A 16,277-nucleotide genomic window follows, 5' to 3' on the forward strand; every position below is an offset into this window, starting at 1 on the left:
CCAAATTTGGTGAAGGACAGGAATTTACAAATTCAAGCAGCTCAGGAAACCCCAACAGAACAAAGACAACCATACCCAAATGCATCATAGTCAAACTTAGAAAATCAGATTAGGGGCGCCTGGGTGGCACAGCGGTTAAGCCTCTGCCTTCGGCTCAGGGCGTGATCCCGGCGATCTGGGATCGAGCCCCACATCAGGCTCTTCTGCTATGAGCCTGCTTCTTCCTCTCCCACTCCCCCTGCTTGTGTTCCCTCTCTCACTGGCTGTCTCTATCTCTGTCGAATAAATAAATAAAATCTTAAAAAAAAAAAAAAGAAAATCAGATTAAAGAGGAAATCCTGAAAACAACTAGAAAAATGAACAATGATTTGAATAACGACAGACTTCTCATTGTAAACTTTGGAGGACATACACAGTGGAATAGTATCTTTAAATTGCTGGAAGGAAAAAAAAAAACCCAGTCAACCCAGAATTCCACACCCAGCAAAGATATCCTTTCATAAAGACATTTTTAACATGAGAGCAAACAGAATTTGTTGTCAGCAGATCTGCACTTCAAGAAATGCTAAAGGACCTTCTTCAGACTGAAGAGAAATGATACTGGAGGGAAACTTGGATTTTCAGAGAGGAATGAAAACACTGGGAATATAAATATCTGGGTGACAACAAACTGGCCACTGCAGCCTACAAAACAACAAGCAAGTTCCTCAGCCTGACGTCCAATGCCCCTCACCCACAACCTACAGCATATACACCTCCTGGCCCTCTTTCTTTCATAAAAAGAACTGTGAACTTTTAAAGATGCCACACTAAGTCCCAACTCCAAGCCTTTACAGATACTATTCCTTCTACCCAGAATGCTCTCCCCTCCCTCTTCTATCTGCATGAAACCTATGCACACATGCTCCTGAGGCAACGCAAGGGTCACTTTGTCTTCCAGGCCCCTCCTGACTGCACCAGCCCCTGTTGTGAATTTCTGTATGCAGTTCCAGGAGATAGAACAATGAACTGAACTACATTGCCAAAACACTTTAGCGATGTCAAAGCAACTTCCCTGCCATTATTTTATTTAGTTCTCACAAAAGCAGTGTGAGACAGGGCTGGTCTGGCGACCCATTCTGTATTGATTAGATAACCAAGACTAAGGGGAGCTGAGTGGTTTTCACAAAGCTTCATAGCCAGAGTCTGGGTGCTGGCACTATACAAGGTTTCTCAGGCTCTCATTCCAGTTCTCTGTCCACTTGGTCACACTGATACATAATATATGGTGCCTATCTGCAACCAATTTATACTCTTCATGGACTGTAAACTTTTCATACAGCTACAAAAAGCTTAATACTAAGACAACAACTCAGTACACTCCTAGATTGATGACCTCTGACCTGGCCAAGCATCAGAAGTACTTGTGAAAACTACAGAAATGTAGCACTTATAACAGACCACCTGAATCAGAATCTCTCTGAGGCTGTGCCTGGAGATCTGCATTTTTTAAGGTTCCATAAGATTCTGATATGCAACCAAAGCATGACTAATTATCAAATGACTAACCCAGACTGTGCATACTGTGAAAAGAGAGAAATGGATGTAGACTGCAGTGCCATGATGGAGAAGTATGAGCAGGGCTGTGAAGGAGGGGAAATCTGGATTGGCAGAGAGTGGGGGGGGGGCACATTTCAGGCCAAGGGGATAGGAAGGGTGAGATATGTTCAAGGGATTGAATGTTTCTAATCAGAGGCGAGATCTATAAGAACTGGGATATAAAGATAAAAATCCAGTGGCCAAACTCATAGGATGAACAGGACGGATATGAGACAGATGATCAGGGATAGGGTACCCGAGCCCTGCCACACACTCCAAGAGTACTTCCATCCGTAACCCTTCCCCTGGGGCTCTTAATATCAGGCCACCTTGAGCGGATTCTGTGTTCTGCGATCTTTCTCTGAATTCCAGCCCTCTGAATTTGTCCCTCTCTCATTTCCCTTATTCTTCTCTATCTCTATTCTTATCACTCTCCTGGACTTTGGGGTTCCCTGAGGGCCTTTGATTATCTTTCTACCCCCTAAATCAGTGATTCTCAATCAAGGGCAACTATTCCCCCCAGGGACATCTGACAATGTCTGCGGGTATTTTCAGTTGTCACAGCTTGGGGAGGAGGTACTACTGGCATCTGGCGGGATGCTGCTAAGTATCCTTCAGTGCATAGTTATATCAAAGAATTATCCATCCCAAAATGCCCTTTCTGCCAAGGATGAGAAACTCTGCCTTAAATAAAGTAACAAGCACAATTAGTTACTTTATTAATAAATTTATCATTATTTAATATTAGTAATTCCACAGTAATTTATTATTTAATAAATCAGAGTGGCTGTCTGAACAATCAAATGAATAATAAAAAAGGGTTTGTCTGTCAGCCACCTTTGACTTGCAGGTTTTTAATTTCATGACATAATAAAAACAGACCCTGGGGAGACCAACAAAGAGTTACTAACTATTCTTATTACCATGTATAGGCATTAAAAATAAAGCTATCAACTACTATAATGGTTCCTTTGTAAAGTGAGGGGTATTTAAACCATCAAAATGTAGTAATATTAACAGTAAAAATAAAATAGGACAGATATTACTAGGAAAGGTCAGTACAGCAGCCAACAGTTGCTGCAGGCTGGTGAAAAGTTTACCTCAGCCAGCTCCCGACCACTGCTCACCAACTGGGGAACCTCTGAAAGAGACTATAAAGCTCCTGAGGGCAAGGCACTTGTCTTACAGGTAGCTTCTGACTCTGAATGCTGGGCAGCCCAAGGAAGGTTGCTGAAGCCACCCCACCTATTCTGTCCATGCCCACCTTATATTCCAGGGAGAGCAAAGTCTCCGTCTTGGAAGTCCAGCTCCATTTGTGGACTACATAGCCCTTGTAGTCATTGGCAGTCCCACCTTCCTCATCCAACACCAGGACATACGGACAACTAGGAGAAATACAGAGGTGAGAAGTTCATGCCAAGCCCTTGAAGGAAGCCTTCATCACTAAAGGCTATAGGCAGGCAGGGCTCTGCGACTCTGTCCTAGGCTAGAGGAACCATGAAGTCCAGGGGCACCCTTACTTGCTCTGCCTAATACGGTCTGATGCCTTTTCATCTGTTGATGCTACAGGACTGTCAGTCAGAAAGGGCAGGTTTGAGAGAGATAATAGAGGCTCAGGCCAAACCCAAGAGGGAAGAAATGGAATGTGTGCCCGAAAGCCTGGGCATACAAGATCTCAAGCAGCAAAACGGGAGTGGGAACATCTATAACACAAGAGTCATTCATTCCTTCTGAAAACAGTTCCTTATGAAATCGACTTTTGGCTGACAAGAATATGTGCCTCTCTTAAAAACCCACATGGAAGTGGTACCCATGCCCTCTCCTTCACTTACCTCTGGTATAAAACACTCTTCTCCACTAAGTAATTCTTCCATGAATCCAGCCCACAATCCAGATCTTAGTGCTCTGGGGGTACAAGTGGAGCAGGACTTGGGGAGTTTCCCTTCTCTTTTGTTATGACAGGGATCTAGCAAGCAGAGGTCAGGCCTCAAAATACCTATGTCCCTGCAGGCCTCACTTTAGCCCTGTCTCACTGCCTTCCCAACCTCTGGACACTGATAGCCCCTCCTTTTCCCATGGACCCCCACCTCAGTGCCTCCCTTTGTCACCACCAGAAACACTTCTATGAGGCCAGGATTCCCCCCAAATCACTCACCGGGCCTTCATGTTGTAGTGAACACAGCCCTGTCCTTCAGCATTTAACAGAGCCAGGAAGAAGCTGGGTGTGTCATTAAAGAGGCAGGTGATGGTTCTCCCTCTGCAGCATGTGGGGATCTGACACATGGCGATGTTTCCAGAGGGATAGCGGCAGAAGTGGTCAAGGAGAACTAACAGAACTCTTCAGGTTCTGCTTTCAGGTGCTCCATGGAAAGTAAGTCTCATGTCAAAATGATAGCTATTTGGTGCATCATTCCCAGTCTTCAAAAGCCCTCCCTGCACTTTGCATAAGTAACAACTAAATAATTATGGAACACAACCATGCCCTGGGTGCCTTCCTGTATCTTCTTTCTATTCCTCACAACCACCCTGTAGTAGGTAGTATTATTTCCATCTCACAGATAAGTAGGGTTTCCTGGGATGTGGGATTTTCAGTGCTACAGCCAGGAAAGTCTCAGGCAAACCAGGGTAAGTTGGATCTATAGGATGAGGAATCCCAGGTGCAGAGAAAGGATCATCCCACATGACACCACAAGGAAGAGGCAGAACCAGGACCTGAACTGTGAAGTATATTTCTAATGCTATCGGGTTGCCTCCCCTTATGATCAGTCTAGAAAGCAGGCAATATCTCCCTGCTCATTTCCTACTAAGGTGACCCCAAGAAGCACGGGTCTCAGCTTAAAGGAACATGTTGTGTGCAGCTACTGCAGGAATTTCAGGGTTCCCCTGATAGAATTTCAGTGGTTGGAACTGGGCCTCAACTGCTTTCAAATGCTTTCCCACCAAGGCAGGAAAAAGAAATAAAAAGATAGGAATCATAAATAGTAACAAATTGAAATTCTAGGGCTGACTAGTACAATAACTGGAATGAAAAAAAAAATCACTAGATGGGTTTAGCAGCAGATTGGAACAGAAGAGTCAGTGAACTTAAGGTAGAGCAATAAAGTTATCCAGCCTGAGGAGCACAAAGAAAAAAGAATGAAGAAAAATTAATGGAGCCTAAGAGACCTATGGCAGATCATCAAGCATACAAGCATATCCACAGCAGGAGTCTCAGAAGGACAGGAGAGAGAGAAGAGGGGAAGAAAGAACATTTGAAGAAATAATGACTAAAAGTGCCACAAATTTGATGAAAGACATGACTATACACACTTAAGAAGCTTAATAAACTCGAAGGAGAATAAAGGCAAAGAGAGCCATGCTGAGACACATTATTATCAAACTGCCAAAAGACAAAGAGAGACTTGAAAGCAGCAAGAGAAAAGAGACTCATCATGTACATAGGGTCCTTAATAAGGATAAAGACAATTTCTTTTTTTTTTTATAAGATTTTATTTATTTATTTGACAGAGATAGAGACAGCCAGCGAGAGAGGGAACACAAGCAGGGGGAGTGGGAGAGGAAGAAGCAGGCTCATAGCGGAGGAGCCTGATGTGGGGCTCAATCCCATAACGCCGGGATCACGCCCTGAGCCAAAGGCAGACGCTTAACCGCTTGTGCCACCCAGGCGCCCCAAGACAATTTCTTATCAGAAACCATGGAGGCCAGAAGGCACTGGAATGAAATATTTAAAGAGACAAAAAAAAAAAAAAAAAAAGCTATCAACCAAGAATTCTATATTGAGCAAAACTATCCTTCAAAAATGAAGAAGAAATTAAGACTTTCTAGATAAACAAAAGTTGAGGGAGTTCACCACTAGTAGACCTGCCCTACAGGAAATGCTAGGAGTTCTTCAGGCTGACATGAAAGGATACTAGATAGTAACTCAAAGCAATACAAGGAAAAAAAGAACACCAGTAAAGGTACCTATTTAAGTAAATATAAAACCAGTATTATTGTATTTTTGGTTCATAATTTCTCTTTTTTCCCCCACCTAAGTTGAAAGACAAGGCATAAAACAATAATTGTTAATCTATGTTAATGGCACACAGTGCATATATAAAGATGTAATTTCTGATAACAACAACATAAAGGAAGAAGCATGAACTGTTTAGCAGCAGAGTTTTGCATACTATTAAGCCTAATTAGTATTAGTTCAAACTAATTTGTTGTCAATTGTAATAATCAAACGTATTTGTTTCTTGGGGCTTCCAATAATATCCAGGACACAAACTTGATAACCTGAACAATAGAAATTTATTCTCTCACTGTTCTGGAGGTTAGAAGTCCAAAATCAAGGTGTTGACAGGACCCAGCTCTTGGAGGTTCTAGAGAAGAATCCTTCCTTGCCTCCCCCTAGTTTCTGGTGGCTGCTAGGAATCTTTGGCATTACTTGGTTTATAGATGCATCATTCTAATCTCTGCCTCAGTCATCACATGGCATTCTTCCCTCTTTGTGTGTGTCTATTTTCTCTTCATTGGATTGGGCTCCACCCTAAGACAATATGACTTAATCTTAATTGTATCTACAAAGACCCTACTTCCAAATATGATCACACTCTGAGGTTCTAGGAACATAAATTTTGAGGAGACACTATTCAACCCATTATACCAGGGTAACCACTAAAAAATAACTAAAAAATATGGAGTAAAGAAAACAAAAGGCGAAAAAATGGCATGCCACCAAAAAAAAAAAAAAAATCAGTTCAACACAAAAGAAGGTAATAATATAGGAACTCAAGAACAAAAAAAAGATATGACATATAGAAAATGAATAGTAAAATGACAGAATTCAGTCCTTCCCTGCCAGCAATTACATTAAATAAAAATGGATTAAATCTCCAACAAAACGGCAGAGATTGACAGAACGGATTAAAAAAAAAAAGATCCAACTATATGCTGTCTACAAGAAGCTTACTTTAGATCCAAAGACATAGCTAGGTTGAAAGTCAGGTAATGGAAAAAAGATATTCCATGCAAATAGTAACCAAAAGACAGCAGAGGTGGTTATACTGATATCAGAGATAAGAGACTTTAAAAATTTTTACTAAAGACAAAGAACATTATACATTGAGAAAAAGGTCAATACCTCAAGAAGATACAACAATTAAAGACATACACACACCTAACAACAAGAGCCCCAAAACATAAAAAGCAAAAACTTATAGGATTAAAAAAAGAAATAGTTCTACAATAGAAGTTGGGAGACTTCACTACCTTACTTTTAATCATGGATAGAACAACTACACAGAAGATCAATAAAGAAAATAGAGAATTTGAGTAACACTGTAAACCAACTAGACCTAACAGAATACTCCACCCAACAACAGCAGAATACACATTCTTTTCAAGTCCATAGAACCATTCTCTGGTAGAGACAATATGTTAGGCCACAAATCAAGTCTCAATAAATTTTAAAAGACTGGAATCTTAGAAAGTACCTTCTCTGACAACAGACTGAAACTAGAAATCAATGGCAGAGGAAATTTGGAAAATTCTCAGATAGGTGCAAATTAAATGATACACCTTTAAACAACCAATGGATAGAGAAGCAATCATAAGGGAAATTAGAAAATAGTTGAAGGTGTGAAAACAAAAATACAATATATCAAAACTTATGGGATAAGGCACGGGAATGAGGTCAGAGGGCAGAGTCCAAAGGAGCAGCCACAGAGGCCAGGATGGCTGCGGACATCTGGCCTGGGTCAGTGAGGAGCCCTGGGGATCTGGCCCAGTCTGGTGCTCCCATCCTCATCCAAAGTGCTTCTCAAAGGGGATGACCCCCAACTAGGTGCCTGCACCTACATTCAGGGCAGACCTGGCAGGTATTCTATCAGGTGTTCCACTGTAATGATGCTGGAGTTGGGAAGTCTCCATTTCTTGGCTCCAAACCGGAAGACTTTGTTCCCTGCATACAGAGTAGGAGTAATGTTGGTTAGAAACTGGCTGGTGTTTAAAACTGAAGATTGTCATGACTGTTTAACATAATCTCTATTCTGAAGTAAAACTAATTGTTTTGGAAATACTAAGTCGGTTTCATTCTGAGTGCTCAAAGAATCATCCCCACAGGAACACCATATACTGGTAACTCAAATGTGCTTTTGGAACCATGAAAACGTTGCTCATTTTTGACTTTGACAAGACAATCATAGATGACAATGGTGACACCTGGATTCTACAGTGCACTCCAGAGAAAAAGCTTCTACAAAATTCTTATGAAAAAGGATTTGGAGCAAAATTTATGTGCAGAATCTTTAAATATTTGGAAGATGCAGGTGTAAGAGAAGATGAAGTGAAAAAAGCAGGGACATCAATACCTTTCACTCTAGGGTTTGTGGAACTTTTGAACTTTATAAGAAAGAACATAAAGAAAGAAGGATAAATTTGACTGCAGCATTATTTCAGATTCAAATTCAGTCTTCATAGATTAGGTTTTAGGAGCTACCAGTTTTCATGATGTTTGATAAAGGGTTTACAAATCCAGCATCTTTTGATAGCAATGATCATCTCACTGTGAAAAATATTCATGCTCATTCTTGCAAGAGGTACGCCAAGAATCTTTGCAAAAATGTAGTTTCGGTAGAATTTGTAGATTCAGTTACAACCTGTGAATCATACACAAATTATTTATATAGGTGATGGTGGAAATGATGTCTGTCCAGTAACTTTTTTAAAGAAGAATGATGTTGTCATGCCATGGAAAGGATATACTTTACAGAAAACTCTTTTTCCAGAATGTCTCAAAATCTTGAACCTAAGGAATAATCTTCTGTTGCAGTTTGGCCTTCAGGTGTTGAAATAATTTCTCACCTATAATTTCTAATAAAGGAATAATATGCCAACAACAACAACAAAAAAAAATTAAGGAATAATGTGAAAGCAGCTTAGGAATTAATTTATAGCTATAAATACCCACATTAAAAGAGAAGAAAGATCTCAAATCAATAACTATAATTTCCACCTTAGGAACTAGAAAAAGAAGAGCAAACTAAAGTTAAAGCTAGCAGAAGGGAGGAAATAATAAAGATTAAGAGAGATAAACAGAATAGTGAACAGAAAAACAAGAGAAAGAACCAACAAAACCAAAAGTTGGTTCCTTGAAAAGACCAACAAAATCAAGAAACCTTTAGCTAGACTGACTCAGAAAAAAAGGAAAATTCAAATTCCTAAAGTCAGAAAGTGAGACTTTACTACTGAGTTTACAGAAATTAAAAATATATATATAAGAGATGTATGCGAACAACTGTATATCTAGTTGAAAAAAAATTCCTAAACATGTAAAGGGAAGTTGCAGGATACAAGATCGACACCCATGAACATGGGATATCTTTCCATTTATCTCAGTCTTCTTTAATTTATCTCAATAGTATTTTGTAGTTTTCAGTGTACAAGTCTGATATCTCCTTGGTTAAATTTTTTCCAAAGTATTTTATTCTTTTTGATGCTATTGTAAATGACATCATTTCCTTTTGTTCATTACTTTTTTATTGTTGCTGTTGTTCATACAGCATTTCAGATCATTTGTTGCTAGTATTCATGGGTTGGAAGACTTAATCTTGTTCATGGCAAAATTCCCCACAGTGACCTATAGAGTCCATTTCAAAATTTCATCAGCCCTTTTGCAAAAACAGAAAATTTGATTTTAAAAATCATACAGACTTGCATGGGACCCCAAATAACCAAAATAATCTTAAAAAAAGAACAAAGTTGAAAGAGTCAAACTTCCTAATTTCAACACTTCACTACAAAACTACAATAATCGTAACACTGCGGTACTGGCATAACAAAAGACATACAGATCAATGGGATAGAATTGAGAGTCCAAAAAGAAACCCATATATCAATGGTTAACTGATCTTCAACAAGGGAGCCAAGACAATTCAATGGCAAAAGCATAGTCTCCTCAAGAAAGAGAGGTGGGACAACTGGGAATCACATAAGAAAGGATGGAGTTGGATCCTGATCTCACACCATATGCAAAAATCAACTGAGAATGGATCAAAGACCTAAATGTAAGCTCTATAACTATATCACTCTTAGAAGACAATATAGGCATAAGAATGTTTTCTTAGATATGAAACCTAAAACAAAAGAAAGAAAGAAAGAAAGAAAGAAAGAAAGAAAGAAAGAAAGAAAGAAAGAAAGAAAGAAAGAAAAGTTGGACTTCATAAAAATTTAACTTCCATACTATCAAAAAAGTGAAAAAACACCCCACAGGATAGGGGGAAAAGTTGCAAATCATTTTTCTGATAAGGATCTAGTATCTATAATATATAAACAACTCTTGCAATTCAATAAGTAATAGACAATCAAAAAATGGACAAATGACTTGAATACACATTTCTACAAAGAAAATATACCAAGAAGGCATATGAAGATGATTGAGATCATTAGTTATTTGGAAAACCATTCAAAACCACAATGAGATATTACTTTACATCTACTAGAATGGCTGGAATTTAAAAATTGGAAAATATCAAGGGTAGTCAAGAATGTGGGGAACCTGGAACTCTCACACATTGTGGGTGAGACTATTAAATGGTAGAGCTACTGGGGAAAACATTTCGGAGGACCCTCAATAATTTAAACATAGAGTTACCGTATGACCCAGTAATTCCAATCCTACATATAGACCAAAAGAATTGAAAATAGGTATGCAAACCAAAATTTCTGTAAGAATGTTCATAGCAGCATTATTCACAATAGCCAAATGGTGGGAAAAACTTAATGTCCATAAACAAATGAATGGATTAGTAAAAAGTGGAACATCCATAAAATAGATTATTCAGCCACAAAAAGGAAATTCTGAGATGTGCTATAATATGTACGACCCTTGAAAACATGAAGCTAAGTGAAAGAAGCCAGACACAAAAGGCCACACACTGCATGATCCCATTTATAAGAACTATCTGGACTAGGCAAATGTAAAGAGGCAAAGAGCAGGTTAGTGGTTGCCGGGAACTGCAGGCGAGGGGAAATGGGGAGTGTCTGCTTAACAGACATGGGGTTTGCCTGCGGGGTGATGGAAAAGCCCTGGAACTAAATTGTGGAGATGGCTGTACAGCGTTGTGAATGTACTTAATGCTGTTCAATTATACACTTTAAAATGGTTAAATGAGAAATTTTATGTGATGTACATTTTTCCATATTAAAAAAAATGTGTACCTCACCAAGTATTTCTGAGTGCTCCACCAATTCCCAAAGGAACAGTGCTGAGCACAGTGATTAAGGTTTGTTTTTACCCATTTTTTTTGTTCATATCTTCTACCCATTTTTTGATTTATTTGTTTCTTGTGTATTGAGTTTGAGAAGTTCTTTGTAGATCTTGTATACTAGTCTTTTATCTGTAGTGTCATTTGCAAATATCTTCTCGCATTCCGTGGGCTGCCTCTTAGTTTTTTTGACTGTTTCCTTGGCTGTGCAGAAGCCTTTTATCTTGATGAAGCAGAAGATATGAACAGACACTTTTCCAATGAAGACATACAAATGGCTAAAAGACACATGAAAAATGTTCAAAATCATTAGCCACCAGGGAAATTCAAATCAAAACCACCCTGAGATACCACCTTACACCAGTCAGAATGGCAAAAATTGACAAAGAAAGAAACAACAAATGTTGGAGAGGATGTGGAGAAAGGGGATCCCTCTTACACTGTTGGTGGGAATGCAAGTTGGTACAGCCACTTTGGAAAACAGTGTGGAGGTCCCTTAAAAAGTTAAAAATTGAGCTACCCTATGATCCAGCAATCGCACTACTGGGTATTTACCCCAAAGATACAGACGTAGTAAAGAGAAGGGCTATATGCACCCCAATGTTCATAGCAGCATTGTCCACAATAGCTAAATTGTGGAAGGAGCCGAGATGCCCTTCAACAGATGACTGGATTAAGAAGATGTGGTCTATATATACAATGGAATATTACTCAGCCATCAGAAAGAACGATTACACAACATTTGCAGCAACATGGGCAGGACTGGAGGAGATTATGCTAAGTGAAATAAGTCAAGCAGAGAAAGACAATTATCATATGGTTTCACTCATTTATGGAACATAAGAAATAGGAAGATCAGTAGGAGAAGGAATGGAAGAATGAAGGGGGTGTAAACAGAAGGGGGCATGAACCATGAGAGACTATGCACTCTGGGAAACAAACTGAGGGCTTCAGAGGGGAGGAGGGTGGGGGATTGGGATAGACTGGTGATGGGTAGTAAGGAGGGCACATATTGCATGGTGCACTGGGTGTTATATGCAAATAATGAATCATGGAACATTGCATCAAAAACTGGGGATGTACTGTATGTTGACTAATATAACAAAATAAAAAATAATAAAAAATTAAAAAAAATAAAAACAAAGTGAACAACAAAAAAAAGGTTTGTTTTTAATGTGATGAGCCTGTACATAGGAAAAAAGGCTCTGAGGGAAGTTTGATGGGAGAATCAGCAGTTGTGGGATGACATCCGAGAGATGCTTGACAATGAAGGGAATGAAACCCAAATGAAATGAATACTGGATGGTTCTGGGGTCTGGTGTGGACAAAGAGCAAACCAATCAGAGCTGGCAGCTTTCTGGCATCTCAGGGGCAGATAGACCGTATCTACCTGAGAGCTTTGCCCAGCAATCTCCATGAGACCGGAATTAACTGCTGAGCCCAGAAAAGGTCTTCCAAACATTTTTCTCAGCTTACAATAAGGGATCCCACAGCTACCTGTGTGCTTTGGCCACTGGAACACAGTAACACAGAATTTCTCCTTCAAGATCACTGGGTCCAACTTCCTCCGCTTATAATGAAGGCAAGTGAGGTCCAGAGAGATGAAGTGACCTGTGCAGGGTTACCAAGAAGAACTGGGCCTCAAACCCAGCCTCTTGGGACTCCCAGAGAAGAAATACATTGATGGCCAGGATGTGGTCACTGCTTATGAGTCAAGCATGCCAGTAGCAGGGCCTGTGGGTTTGGGGTGGTCCCACCCAGGGGGACCTTGGGATTCTGGGACAGGGGAGAGAACAAAGGCTATGCTCCAGCCCACCCACTCAGGTCCTGCTGATAGCAAGAGAATTCACAGACACACATCAAGCTCAGGGAGATGATCCTACTCAAGGCAATGAAGAAACGGGAAAGGGGGAAGGGAGAGCCCATGATCCACGGCAAGCAGCAGTTACCCTGGAAGGAGTTTGCTGTGTTCAATATCACAGGGCTCCCTGGAAGCAGGGCCAAGCGGAGTGTGATGAATGGATTCATTTACGGCCAGACAAACAATAGGACTCCTTTGACAAGGCGCTTAAATTCTGAATTCCCAGTTCAGTTGGAGAGGAGGCCAAATGAAGTGAGGGGGGCTACTGCTGGGCAGGCCTGGCTGGGCAGCCTGTTTGACAGTTCAAAGAGCTCCCTCTCCTCCAGAGGTATGGGACACTGAATACCCAGTGGTTTTATTATTAAACAAGGCTGGAAGGATCCAGCCCCCCTTTCCAGCTCTCTGCTGCAGGAAACAATCCTGGAAGGCATAAAAATTGTGCCAGAAGGAGGGCCCTAAATAGAAGTGAAGTGGTGCTGAATCCAGGCCTGGCTCTGCCACCAAATTTCTTTTGTGACCCTAAAGTGAGTGACACCATCCATTCCTACAATGAAGGGACAGGGATGTCTGACTTGTGGCTCCTCTCTTTGACATCTCATCCAACTCAGACTGTAGAACCTGGAATAGGTGCTTCACCCTCTCTGGCCTCAGGGCCTTGCTGCAAAATCTGGTCCAGCCCCACTGCCTGTTGGGGAGCGGGCGACAGGACCCCTGCAAGGAGCACAGGGGTCCAAGGTGACTTCTCGATGCATTGCTTCCCACCCAGACATTCTCTAAAGGGAGCCCTCTCTGACCCGGACAGATGCCTAATATCCCGGAGAACCTGTCGCCAGGCTTCTCGGTCAGTTGAAAAGCCAAAGTAAATACTCAGGCTTATTCAAGCCCAGGACTTTCCTGGGGCTGAGTGGCTGGGGAGAAGGGGCAGCAGCAAATAAAAGGATACTACACAAAGGAGGACCCGTCACAGAAGGCGTAATGGAGCTTGATGATCTTCTTGGATACCTTCCACTCCTGAGAATGCCGGCCGAAGTGAGGATGGTGGTGGGCGGGAGGCTGGTGAAGGGTGGAAGTGGAAGTCTGAGCACCTGGAGGGTGAGGGTGGTGGGAGCTCGGGGTCTGAGCGTCCCCCTTCGGGGCTGACATTAGATGGGGCACCTTTGCCCTGTAGTTGCGAAAGATCAGGGGGCAGGAGAAATTCCTCCCTTTCCACGAGGCCCTTTCGGCTTCTCTGCAGGGAAGGAGACCAACATATCCTCTAGCCACTTGGCTCTTACTCACCAGGGACACTCTCTCTACAGCCCCTGCCCAGTTCCCAAGACTCCCCTCCCATTTCCCTGTCTCCAAAGTACCTCTTCCCACCCCATTTACCCTTGTCCTCTAAGGCAGGAGTTTTAGGAAGAACTAGGGAAGGTCCCAGTACCCTTCTGAAACCAGTCCTTGCCTGACCCACCTTCAGCAATGGGGTGAGGACACACGGAGTGGGACTGAGTACCGAAGGGGGACCTGGTGGGGGGAGCTGGAGGCTCTGCTCACTCCCTGCTCCTGAGGTTACAAGGAAAGAGCTTCCTTCCAGAATATCACAGTAAGGGGGCAAGCTGGGTAGTTTCCCTCCTCCCGTGTTCTGTAGCTGCATTAATGGCCCAGGGGAGCCCAAGACATATGCCTTAAATGGGGCTAGGTTTTAAATCCTTTATGGCCCATGGTCTGAGTCTTTGGAGAAATATAGACTAACTTACTAGGACTCGTGGGATCCAGAATCATAGATAGCATGAATCACCCATGTCAATGGTTTTCGTTTGTTTGTTTGTTTTTGCTCTCAAAGGATTTTTGCTGCCGTTTTTGTTATAGGAAAACACCTGACAAATTATGTTAAAAAATGAACATTCAGGGCACAAAGCCTTAAAAGTGTAAGGAGCCCTGCAAAGGGTGAGGAGGCAAAGATCAATGCCCTGGTGTCAGGTCTACCAAACTGTGGGATCTGTGGCAATGGCTTACCTACCTGCTTGGGCATACCCATCAGGTTGTAGTAAGGAATGAAAAGGACTGTGAGTGGGGAGAGACCGGGGATGGGAGTGCATGAGATGGATGGCCACCACCCCTGTCACTGTCGTTGGGGGCACTGGGTAGCTAGCACTTCCCGGCACCACTCAGACACTTCTGCAAATTCCCCTTCATGCACACACAGGTAGCTGGCGGACATATCCAACTCTCGCATCTGCCCCCAACCACTGAGGCACTCACATATGGCGACACATCTCCTGAAGCTTCTCCCGGGCCTCTGGGCAGGGGTCACTGAACTCCACACTGTCGGAGGCAGAGATTCCGGCTCCTCGTTGGAAGGACAGCATGGTTATGTCTTCTAAGTTTTTTGATTTGCCTGTGGTTGGAGAGAGGAAGAGGTTAGAGAAGGGTTTTAGAGAATTGTTTCTTAAGACGTCATGCTCATGTGGGGATGAGGTGGCAGGGAAAGCAGGAGAGCAGCATCTTCTGACGGTCAAAGTAATTGGGGGCATTATTCATGGTTCCCAGGGACAGGAATCCCTGGCAGGTCACTTGTAACACAGTGCAAGTCAACTAAGCAAGCATAAGAACAGACGTGTGCAGAATGAAGAACCGAGGCATGTTTCCCCAGGATGGCCTGTGCACGTGACTGCCACGGATGCCGAAGTGTCCCTTCTGACACTTCCGATTAAACAAAGTCTCGGGAGCACCTGGGTGGCTCAATTGGTTAAATGTCGGACTCTTGATTTTGGCTCAGGTCATGATTTCAGGGTCCTAAGATCGAGGCCCACATCAAGCTCCATGCTGCGTGTAGGGCCTGCTTGATTCTCTCTCTCTCCCAGGGCACCTGGGTGGTGCAATCGGTTAAGCATCCGACTCCTGATTTTGGCTGAGGTCATGATCTCAGGGTTGTGGGATTGAGCCCCATGTGGAGCCCTATGTGGAGCCCCGCATCAGACTCTGTGCTCAATGGGGAGTCTGCTTCTTTCCCTCTGCTCATCCCCCATCTTCCCCACACACACTCTCTCTCCCTCTCAAAAAAAAAAAAAAAAAAAAAAAAAAGAATATCTCAGTTCCAACTCAATCAGCCGTAACACTTCTCTGATGTTGGCTAATCTTGGGCCTTCTGTGGAGGGTAGTGTATATCGACTGAGACTTGGACTGAAATTTTTTTTTTACATATTGTGGTAAAATACTCATCACAAAAATTTACCATCCTTACCATTTTTACCATGGACAGTTCCATGGTCTTAAATACATTCACACTGTTGTGCAACCATCACCACCATCCATCTCTATAAACTCTTTTTCATCTTGTAAAATTAAAACTCTTACCCGTTAAACAATAACTCCCCAGTGTCCACTCCCCCCAGCCTCTGGCAACAACCACTCTACTTTCTGTCTTTATGAGTCCAACTACTCTGAGTACCTCATATAAGTGAGGCATTTAGTATTTGTCTTTTTGTGACTGGCTTAGTTCACTTAGCATAATGTCCTCAAGATTCCTCCATATTATACCAAGTGTCAGAACTTCCTTCCTTTTTAGGGCTGAGCAATATTCCATCGTGTGGATAGATCACATTTTCTTT

The 16,277-nt window shown here is 42.1% G+C and overlaps 1 protein-coding gene and 1 pseudogene across 1 annotated transcript in view; one reads left to right on the top strand and one right to left on the bottom strand.

Annotated features, from left to right (window-relative positions):
* The window catches only part of CUNH3orf20 (chromosome unknown C3orf20 homolog), a 70,331-nt gene that overhangs the window by 38,066 nt on the left and 15,988 nt on the right, over positions 1-16,277 (bottom strand). Inside the window, exons 4-7 of the mRNA XM_026501430.4 lie at positions 14,929-15,064; positions 13,631-13,915; positions 3,734-3,883; positions 2,843-2,963 (exon numbers count right to left, since the gene is read on the bottom strand). Coding sequence (XP_026357215.3) covers positions 2,843-2,963; positions 3,734-3,883; positions 13,631-13,915; positions 14,929-15,064 — 692 coding nt within the window. The remainder of the gene's footprint in view (positions 1-2,842; positions 2,964-3,733; positions 3,884-13,630; positions 13,916-14,928; positions 15,065-16,277) is intronic.
* Positions 7,643-8,448, top strand: LOC113257216 (pyridoxal phosphate phosphatase PHOSPHO2-like; annotated as a pseudogene).

The sequence above is a fragment of the Ursus arctos genome, unplaced genomic scaffold (genome assembly GCF_023065955.2).
Source record: "Ursus arctos isolate Adak ecotype North America unplaced genomic scaffold, UrsArc2.0 scaffold_14, whole genome shotgun sequence".
Taxonomy (NCBI): Eukaryota; Metazoa; Chordata; class Mammalia; order Carnivora; family Ursidae; genus Ursus; species Ursus arctos.